Source organism: Pseudopipra pipra, chromosome 2, assembly GCF_036250125.1.
Source record: "Pseudopipra pipra isolate bDixPip1 chromosome 2, bDixPip1.hap1, whole genome shotgun sequence".
Classification (NCBI taxonomy): domain Eukaryota; kingdom Metazoa; phylum Chordata; class Aves; order Passeriformes; family Pipridae; genus Pseudopipra; species Pseudopipra pipra.
The window spans coordinates 114,388,472-114,398,850 of record NC_087550.1 but is presented as its reverse complement, the minus strand read 5'-3'; the positions used below and the strand labels follow the sequence as shown (position 1 = coordinate 114,398,850).

The 10,379-nt window shown below is 42.6% G+C and overlaps 1 protein-coding gene across 1 annotated transcript in view; it reads right to left on the bottom strand.

The window, feature by feature from the left end:
- Window positions 1-1,428: 1,428 nt before the first annotated feature.
- Window positions 1,429-10,379, bottom strand: part of WDR4 (WD repeat domain 4) — a 20,669-nt gene continuing 11,718 nt past the window's right edge. The window contains exons 8-11 of the mRNA XM_064646999.1: window positions 7,016-7,080; window positions 5,376-5,559; window positions 4,431-4,500; window positions 1,429-2,555 (exon numbers count right to left, since the gene is read on the bottom strand). Coding sequence (XP_064503069.1) covers window positions 2,374-2,555; window positions 4,431-4,500; window positions 5,376-5,559; window positions 7,016-7,080 — 501 coding nt within the window. The 3' untranslated portion in view covers window positions 1,429-2,373. The remainder of the gene's footprint in view (window positions 2,556-4,430; window positions 4,501-5,375; window positions 5,560-7,015; window positions 7,081-10,379) is intronic.

Genomic DNA, 10,379 nt, shown 5'->3' with positions numbered 1-10,379 from the left:
TAACACTCAACATCAAAGCTGCTAAACACAAGGCAGGACTGGGCAAAAACCTCTGGTGAGCAGGAATGTCACAGAGAAGAGGTGACTTGCCGTGTCAGCCCTGCATGCTCACAGCTTCCAGCATCCCTGGAAGTGTGTCCATGCCCTGGAAGTGTTCAAGGCCAGGTTGGACAGGGCTTTGAATAACCTGGTCTAGTGGGAGGTTCCCTGCCCAAGGCAGGGTGTTGGAACTGGATGATCTTTAAGGTCCCTTCCAACCCAAACCACTCCGTGATCCCCGCATCTATCCCATGCTCAGGTTGTATCAGCAGGCTTCATGAGGGGTAAAAATTCATTCCTTTATCACAGCTAGCAAAAAATCCAGTCAGAACCTTTTCCTCCTGTCCTGTCTGGTTCACAGGCAGCGTGAATACTGGCCTATTTCTGGTATGATTGTACTGAACCTGCACAACAGCAAACTCTTCTCCCAAACAATCACGAAGTTTCCTTAATTGACTCCCCAGCTGCTTTCCCTAGAGCTGCTCTCAAATAAGATAGATAAATAAAAGAACTCATAAAGCTTTAACAGCCACCATCATACAGCAGGTGTTCCAGTCTCCAAGCCACCGTTCCTAACCAGTATCAAGTACTTCAGATGGCAATTTCTCATCCCTTCTTGAGGACCAAGAAAAATACTCGTCACCAGTGTTGTACTCCCATAGTTACTGTTCCAGATACAATCCTAAAGGTTTTCACCTCATACCATCCTGGATTTACAGGGTTTTTAATCCTAGCTTTTCATCATCATGGGATTTTGGCAAACTACCAGCATTATCCAGAGCACTCAACTGCTTTTGAGATTCCCAAACAAGATGCTTCAGATCCCTGATACGTGGATATTGGACAGAGGGGTTGAATTGCTACACTAGATCACGATCTTTATGGACATGCATTCTTATGTAACTGCATGTAATAGAAACTACTTCACATTTTACTCTTGCCAGGGCAGCTCCTGCCAGAATTGTGACTTTTAACCAGAACAGACAATACCGCTCTTGACGCTGCAATTTCTGTCCAAAGAGACCTTTGCCAAGGCAGAATGCTCTTATCTTAAAAGGAGTTACAAAAAGAAATCAAACCTCAGAGGTGAAGGACTGGCTCTGTACTAATGCACCTGACATGCTTTAAGGGGCACTTCCAAACAGAAGGAATATGAAAATCCATGTGACATCCAACAGCACGAAGACTTGTGGCCTCTGGGACACACAGTGAGGACAAGACTGGATTTGAGCAGACATAAACAGCAAGTTCTGCTTCACACCTGACAACCTAAAACAAGCTACATCTCAAAATGTCTCAAACATTAGTATAGCTGGAATTTGAGTGCAAAAATTTTTAGTGTCCAGATACTCCAGAGGGGACAGCTACATAAAGAGACCTACAGAACTATTCACAGTTCATAGGTTCATTCTGAATGCTTTTAATGGATTGTACAGATTTCTACACCTGGTTTTGTAAAGTACATTTTATTCCATACAGGACATGATACCATCTGGTAGATGAACACATCTTCTGCCCCATGATGAAGCAACAAGTGATCCCCTAAGCCTCTGGCTGATAACTTTTCAAAAAGATGTATTTCTTGGCTAATTGCAACATGGAAGAGTTCTTGCTGAAGAAAGCAGGATGCACTCCAGGTTTTGCTCACAGGCCTCTCAAATGATTTTCACAGACACAGCAGGATCATATTGCAATAGAAGGGTCTTCCAATAACACAAAAGTTGACTGACACATTTTACTTTTACTTTGTAGATATAAAATCAACTTTTGCACTTCTTCCTATAGAAATATTTCACAAGTAAGAAGCTATGGATTAGAAACTAGGTAGAATCCCAACCATATAGACTGAAGGGAAGACAAAGGGAAATTCTCAGCTAAAACTTCTCATATACAGCAAGAATTTTGCTACATTCCCTTTCCCATAGCCAGGTACACTAAGTTAGATACATTAACTAAGAAAACTTTTAGAAAGTTTAAAAAAACCCAAAACCAAACCAAAAGAAAATCACATCAGGTGTGTTTCCACCTGAAGAAGAAAGCCTGAACACAGTAGGCAAAAAGAAGATCCTGTTTTAAGGAAAATACCATCTCCAATATTCATATATCATGCATCAGAGATTCCCAGGACTGAACCACTAACACTGTGTGCTGCTAAAGCTTAGGCATATTGTAAATGCATTATGTGCTGCAAGCAGGATGTTGTCACATCAGCCTACCTGAAAACCTGAATAAAAGTTTAAACCAGTCTTCTTCCAGAATACATTTTACATATAAAAACAGTCTGCAGTTGGATCACCACCTTTCATCAAGGCAAAAGGTACAAGTTAACAACAGTCATAGCGACGACTCTTCAGCCTTCATCTTTTTTTTTGTCTGTCCATTGGAACCACATTGTAGATTCTGCCTTTTCTTTTTCTGCTGCTGTAACCTTTCCTCCTTCCTCTGTAGATATTCATCCATGTTATCAAATGAAGCCTTGTAGAGGTGTCTGTAGTAGCTTCCTGCACCAACAAAACCTGCAATTGGGCAAAGCAAGAACACAAGTGTTAATTCCCTTAGCAGTCTCATCAATTACTTCCTGTACTGTAACTATGGATAGTGGCATTTCAACTCATTTACTGTGGTCCTATCCACTTTATCAGCTTTCCAGTACCTATAGGGGCCTTACAGGAATGTTGGAGAAGGACTTTCCACAAGAGCATGTAGTAATAGGACAAGGGGGAATGGCCTTAAGCTGAAGATTTAGATTAGATGTTGGGAAGAAATTCCTCCCTGTGAGGGTGGTGAGACACCGGAACAGGTTGCCCAGAGAAGCTGTGGCTGCCCCATCCCTGGGAGTGTCCAAGGCCAGGTTGGACAGGGCTTGGAGGAACCTGGGATAGTGGAAGGTGTCCCTGCCCATGGCAGGGGGTTGGAATGGGATGATCTTTAAGGTCCCTTCCAACCCAAACCATTCTGTGATTCTGTGATACTTCCAGACTGACTGATGTGTCTTAAATCCTACAGAATCCTCAGGCAGGTTAAATAAGGACAATATGCAGGCATTAAGACTGGATTTAAGCAATGTAAGACTGGATTTAAACAATGTAATGATCACTTTTTTTAGGAGATGTAACTACCTTTGAATCACTAATTATGCACTGGAATAAGTGCTCATCAAGTGAGCCTCCCCTTACTAATTAACAATAATGAACCCTGTCATCTGAGCCGTCCTCCCTCTCCCAGCTGCAGACGCAGCCGGGTACCTCCTATCAGAGTCATTTGTTCCACGGGCTAATTATGCTCAGAACCTCTTCCCCTGCCTGCTCTTTTTCCTTCTCCGTGCTCATTTTCACTCAGACCTCATACTCCTAATTATCTGCCTGGCTGTGAACTATTAAGCCTGCAACATCTACATGCAAACACCTCCCTTCTAGAGGAGTACCTGACTTAGATTTCAAAGACTGTACCAACTTAATTACCACTTAATGACCAACTTAATGACAGCTACATGCTAAATCAACACTAGATATTAAGGAGACTTTACACCAGACTGCACATTCCTGCAACTCTTCCATCTTTACATATGGCCACTGTGAACAGATCAAAAGACTGGGGGGAACTGTAACACTTTCTTTAAGGAAGGTTCCCAGTCTCCCAGCGAAGTACAGGAGAGAAATTTCAATTAATAAAGTCTCAATACATAATTGAGACTTTAGTATATACCACAACCTTTCTCTACCCTGCACCACCACTGCCATTATTTCAGCTTCTAAATAAAGCTGGGTGTTCTTTAAACACAAAAAAATCCTGGAAACATTGGATGCTTCTGAACTAGTAAATGGGGCATTATTTTTTTTTTCTGCCAGAGACTGGAAGTTGGGCAGAAATTAAGAACAAAATGAGCCATCCCTGGTATTAATCAATGTCATCTGTGATATCATCCAGGGTCACACCTTCTAGCCACAGCAGGCTCCACATACTCTGCCTTGCCAAGGTGGATCTGAATGGCCCATTTTTACAGTAAAGCTGCTCCTCCCATGGTTATTCCATTCTAACTGGCTCCACTGTACCTCTGATAAAAGTGTCACACCCAGGCAAGAGACAGGACAAACAACAGTACTTGACATGACAGCAGGAAGACAGACTCCAGCAGCTCTGTCACAGGGTGTTGAGACACATCCCTGTGATAAGGTGTCTACGGAAAACACTTATAATCCTGCAATTCAGCTCTAAATCCCTACATCATTTTGTGATAACAGTAACCTGAACACACTTCATGATCTACATTCACTTCCCAGTGATGAAACTGAGAAAACATCTGAACTGACCTCAACTCTAGTCTTGTTCCTAAATCTTGTTCTTTAGCTTCAAAAATTGCATTCCCTGGGCCTTCAGGCCAAATTTCTCACCTTCAAACACCATCCAGTTGTCTTGAATATATTTTGACATCTTCTGCAATCCTTTGTCATCAGTTACAGCCTGGGAATAGAAGGAATGCTGCATGATATTCTGGGATTATTAAACGATTTAATGTTTCACAGCAGAGTGAAAAATGCAACAGCTCTCAGAAGAGTCCAGTGACACAGAGCAAGTGTAAGCCTTTTGTGATCTCTTTGGGGCTCCTTTTTCCCAGGACTGGCATTGAAACCCAGACTGAAATCTCGTGTTCTGCTGGGAAAGCTTTGGGGCTCAAATGAAAAGAAAATGGATGCCCACCTACTAATCTGTGAGGAAAAGGAGCATCACAAGAACACGTAAGGTCAAAGACCATATTGAAAAGTTTCATTTAAAACCACTTCACAACTAGACCATAATTAGCTGCGGACTCACAAGCATAACAAATGAGTTTCCAGTTGTTTAATAGGCTGTTATCAGAGAACCTGATAGCACATCCCTCCAAATTTATTCCCTGTTCTCAGCGGAGAAAAAAAAAACAATAATTCCCTTAATACTCCTAGAATGCCTTGTCCTTCAAAGGATCCCTCAGAGGCAGGCACAAGGAAGGCTGTGTGAAAAGCATTCCTGAGCAAACCAGAAGGGATTTGGTTGTTCCATTTTTTTTTCTTATCTAACCCAGGAAACAGTTTAAAATACTGAGTGCAATGGTTGACAACCACTCTGCTTGATCCTGCTGTTCCAGATGTCAGTTTTGCTGGAGGATACATTGGTATTCATAACAAGCTCCTGACACCTTTGAGTTAAACATAGGTGAGAAACAGAATGAGATGTGCATATCTATGGCTTTTATCCTTCTCAGGACATAGAGAAAAGTGCCTTTCAGCTTTCATGAACTCCATTTTCATTGTGGCCTCAAGACAACACAAAACATTTAGGATGTTAGATTAGCAAGGTACCTTCCACTGTCCATCACATGCTCTGTACAACTGAAGAGGAGCTTCCTTGTCTTCCTGCAAAATCCACAGATCTCCCATTTCCCCAAATGCAATGTCCCAACCTTTATGCTGCAAAGGGATTTGCTGCTTGTAAACGAGCTGCTGGGCAGTGGCATCGAGCTGAAAGATGTAGACTGTGGGAATACTTTTGAGAGGGAAAACTTAATTAGCATCATTGCAAAATCCACCTACATCCATCACTTGTACAGCAAACTACGGACACCCACTCTAATTCCAAGCAGAGCCAAAGCAAAGTCATTAGGAACTGCAAAAAAAAAAAAATACTCTAGCACTTCAAGTGCAGTTTGATTACATGATCTGAGTCAGAAGCTGTAAATACCCAACATGTCAAATGGCTTTTCAAGTGTTACCTGAAAAAAAAGCAGTCAGTGCTGACTTCTCTTTAAAAGAAAAGGTAGTAAAGGGAATTTCATAAGGATTACTAAAGATTTATATAAGCAATGTTGTATCATGGCACACTGACCTACAGGGCTTGAAGGAATATGTAGCTGAACACCAGCCAAAATAAACCAGGAAAGGAATTACATGCCAGGGAGGGGAGGAAGGAATGAAAGGGACAGGACATCTTGACACAGCTGAAGAACAGGACTCTGCCATTGTTCTCTTTTCCACCTCTCCCATCAGCACTCTCTCCTCTAACCACCACAGTCTCCACATGCAGAGATTCCTGACCTCCCTTGGAGAGGCAGGACACTTGAGCTCCCTCCTGAGTGACCCACCAGGTCCCCATGACAGCCCTGTTTAAAACCACTGGGCTGTGGAGCTGAAAATAAAAGCCTGATGCAGAGCACAGTGTGGCCCCTGGGCTAAGGAACAGGGCTTCCCCTTCCAGGGCCAGTGTGGATGTCCATGCAGAAGGTGTAATGGGAAGCAGCTAAGGCTCCTTCCTTACTTTGGCAAAAGTCCACTGAGGGGACAAACTGCCTCTTTCACTGTACAGGCAGCTCTGGCAGTCTCTCCCTTTCCTGTTGGCAAGCTTTTGTCAGGAAGAACAGCTTCCTTAGCAGACTTAAGGTGATGTGGAAAGAGGGCTTTTCCATCCCCACAGGACATTGCCCCACCAGATGCATCTGTAAGGCTCCCCAGTGCTCAGGCCCATCAGCTCCTGAGCACCCTCTCCTCACACAGACACACACATTTGAACCCAAAAGTCAAGGTGGCCTCTCCACAGTTTTAAACAGAACGGCTGAACCCATTTACAGGTAACAGAAGTTTGGCTGCTCCATTGCCACAGCACCCTGAACAAAATGAGACCCAAACCACAGGGTCAGGCACAGCAATTTGGGGAGAACAGGGCTCTGGTACATCCAAGCCTCGAGTTTCCTCCTGTGAGGGAAAAGCATCACAAAATCTGCCAAACTGAACCAAGCAGGATAGCCCTTTCACTCACCTCTATGCTCAGACCAAGCAAACAAGGACTCAGAGGCTCCCTGTGAGGCCACAGGCATGCCTGGGACATTTGGAGATCCACAGTACCAAGTACTGCAGGCTGGGGGAATGCTGTGAGAGCCAGCAAGGAAAGCTGCTCTTGCCTTTGCAGGAGCTGTGAGGATTTGGGGCATTATTCCATTTATTCTTACCTGTCACATAGAATGGCAACATAACCACCTTGACAGCAGTAGGTTATTCTTGACACGGTGTATTTCTATTAGGAATAGAAAAAGAAACATCCTTGTAAGTTAAGACCATTCATGGGCAGAAAATTCACATTCCATTTCACGTCTCAGCCTTTAAAGTTTAGCAGATGTCTTAATTTACAGCAAGTTAAGCAACATAATTACCTTCAAAGTGCAGTTCAATTTATTTTTGTACCAGTGTTTGCTGGTTTATAAAGTTTTCCCTTCCATGCTCTCCAGAGATCCAGTGTAAAGGTTTGAGTGAACCACTCTTAGCAGATAAACTAACACATGAAGGAAAAGTACACCACCTTCAAATATTCTCTCCTGCAGTGCTGTCAAATGACAAATGCTGATGGCAAAAACATTGACATTGAGCCTGCTCTGCCAGAATATCACACCAGCAGCTTAGATATTACAAACACAGGCTATTAGCTGCTGTTATGTTTGTTAAAAAACAGAGACAGTGATGCATAGCTAATATCTCTAATATCCCTGCTGTGCTGTTTTCAACCTGTGCTGGGTGAAGCCACACTGCTCCACAGAAAATGTGTTCTGAAGAACAAGAAACGACTGCCTGAGGCCATTTTCTTCATTAAAAAAAACCCAAAACCAACACAACAACAACAAAAAAACCCACATCACACTCCTAATTTAGAAGCTATATAGTTTTGTCTGGGAAAGAAGCAGAGAAATACCTTTGCTGCACAAACCATACTACTTGAAATGTATAACAACTGATTTGTGGCTCCTTGAGTGGGAAGTAAGAACTTGAGAGGAGCAGAGAACCTGCAAGATGATGTCCTGGGGTGCCTTTTTCAGAAGTATCTGTTATATAACATGAAAGACAAAACTGCAACAGCAGAAGGCAGGTTCTCAAGAATATTTTATAAGCAGTGACAACACCAGCACTTCTGATGACTAAAACCTTACTTCTGGAGCAGCAGTGAGTTATTTCCTTTAGGGCAGGGAAAATACATCTTCTTGACACTGCTGGCAGGATTCTCATGCATCCTCAAGTCTTCTTTCCTTTTATCCTCACCTCTTTCCCTAACACAACACTGGTCACTAGACAGAACCTCTGGTTCATTAAGTGAAGCTGAATTTGGGAGTAACCACAGGATTTTAGTCTTGGAGCTAACAGCTGTATAGGCATTGTCAGGGTGTTTGTTTTGGAATTTTGCAATCAATGTAAGGAAGCAAAGCAAGCTGTACAGCTTCCAAATATTCAAGTCTGGAGGTTTAACAGCAGAAGACAACTATTTTGTCAACAGTGCATGATGCAACTACTAAAAGATAAACCAACTGTGGGAAGGAAGGTTAATTAATGGTATAAATACAGCTGAAAACCAGGGTTCCACGGTGCATCTCCAGCAAATGAGAAGAAAAGATCCACTGTGTGAAAGAATCTCATGGGAGGGAAGAAAGAACAGCAGGCATAGACTTTTCACTCACATGCTCAATTGCCTGTTTGTACAGAAGAGGAGCACTTTATAAAAACCATTATCAAAAGGACTGATATGTTTCAGGGCTCCTGGGAACAGATGGGACTAATCTCTTGCTACTCTGGAGAAACACAAAGTTGTTAGTCCACATTTAGCATCAGGACCCAGGACCCCAGTTTCACACAGACATAAAAAATGCTTATGGTTCCCAATACCTGGTAGGATGAGTGGGCTGAATCAGAAAGGTTCTCTGTAGCTAATAAGTCTAAATGTACTTTCTGCAGTACAGAGCCATTTACACCACAGCTCTGGAGCAGAACTGAGAGCTCCTATTTATTGTAAACCACCAGTGGGTTCTTCAGACACTTGAGGGAAGAAGCCAAGAGATACATATATTAACAAAGCTGAAACCTGTGATATTTATTTCTAATAATAAAGCTCTGCCTTTCTACCTGTTGCCTGACAAACATGCAGGAAAGTGCCCACCTACACAGCCAAGTGCTTTGTTAGAGAGACAAAGGGTTCTGTGAACCTCAATTAGGCAGCAGCTTTCCCCCACCCTCACTGGGGGAAGGAGGAGGAGGATGATTTTTGCTTTGAACCAAGTTTTATTCACAGCTGGAAAGAGGCAAAAAAATGTAACTTCTTTCCAAGCTCTTTCCTTCCCATGTGTGGGCAAGTTAACAATCAGCAAAGGAAATGCAAGACCTACAGTAGTATCTTGGTCAAGGACAAGCCCACGAAATCAGTTAAGGAAGAGCTAAAGGAACAGTCTGTGATAAACAGATGTTCACTTGATACTCTCTGAACTAATCAGGGTTTATGCAACACTGTTATCAGCCTGGCAACATGTTAAAATTATATTTTGATGTCATCTGGGAGAAGAGGTGACCCTATAAGAAATTACTGTACTGGTGCACTGGGGTAGAGTTGTGCAATTCACATTCTGGACTTTAAACAAGCTTCTGCTGTCAAGAGGATCAGATGAGGTGAAAGCTCTGAAGCAGGAAAAATATTTGTATAGCACTATGGAATTAGAGAATTACTCCCATTCTAGTGGGAAAATGAACTGAGGATCTGCAACCCATCAGCTGAAACCAATGCTACACTGCTCAAAACACTCCTACATTCCCAAAACAGACACATATTCATCATCTGCCAAGCAAAATAAGCCCACATTTTTGTGCTCACATGACCCATCATTACTGATGATTCCACTCTCATTGTGCTTCAAGCTGTGTCACAAGCTTCAGAGCATCCACAGTGTTTATTAATGGTAAAAATGAATTATAACACTAAAGAAAAGAAAAAGCACTTCTATCCCCACCTGATCTTTGGTTGCAGACTCATTTGCAGACAATGTGCTAATTACAACCTGTAAAGTGCAGACTCAAGAGATTGTTTCCTTAAATTCAGACTGTTAAATGTCTCACTAGGTTGTGAAGATGATCTGTGATACACCTGGATGCACAGCATGACTAAATACTGTCACCAGACGTCACCTCTGGCATTTCTAGCACTATGATGCCATCAAAACACAAGTCTCCTCTTCCTCTAAAACACCTGTAAGGGTGAGCAGTCAGCAGGATTTCACAGATTCAAGAAACAGGACAGCCTGGGGCTTCCAAAACCACCATCAGGAGACACATGGAAGTGGATGGAACAAGTGCAAAACACCACAGGAATGGGGTTTATTAAATGATTGCTGTTTATATTTATTAGCTCACGGTTTGTGGGCTTTCCCTTTCTGTCTTTGCTTACTCACACCGAGGTAAAGAAGCTAAACAGAGACTCCTCAAACAAAGGGCACCCCAGATTTCTCCTGAGACATCAGCATAAAGAGTATCCTATGGAAGGGACTTTATCAGGTGTGTTAGGAGACA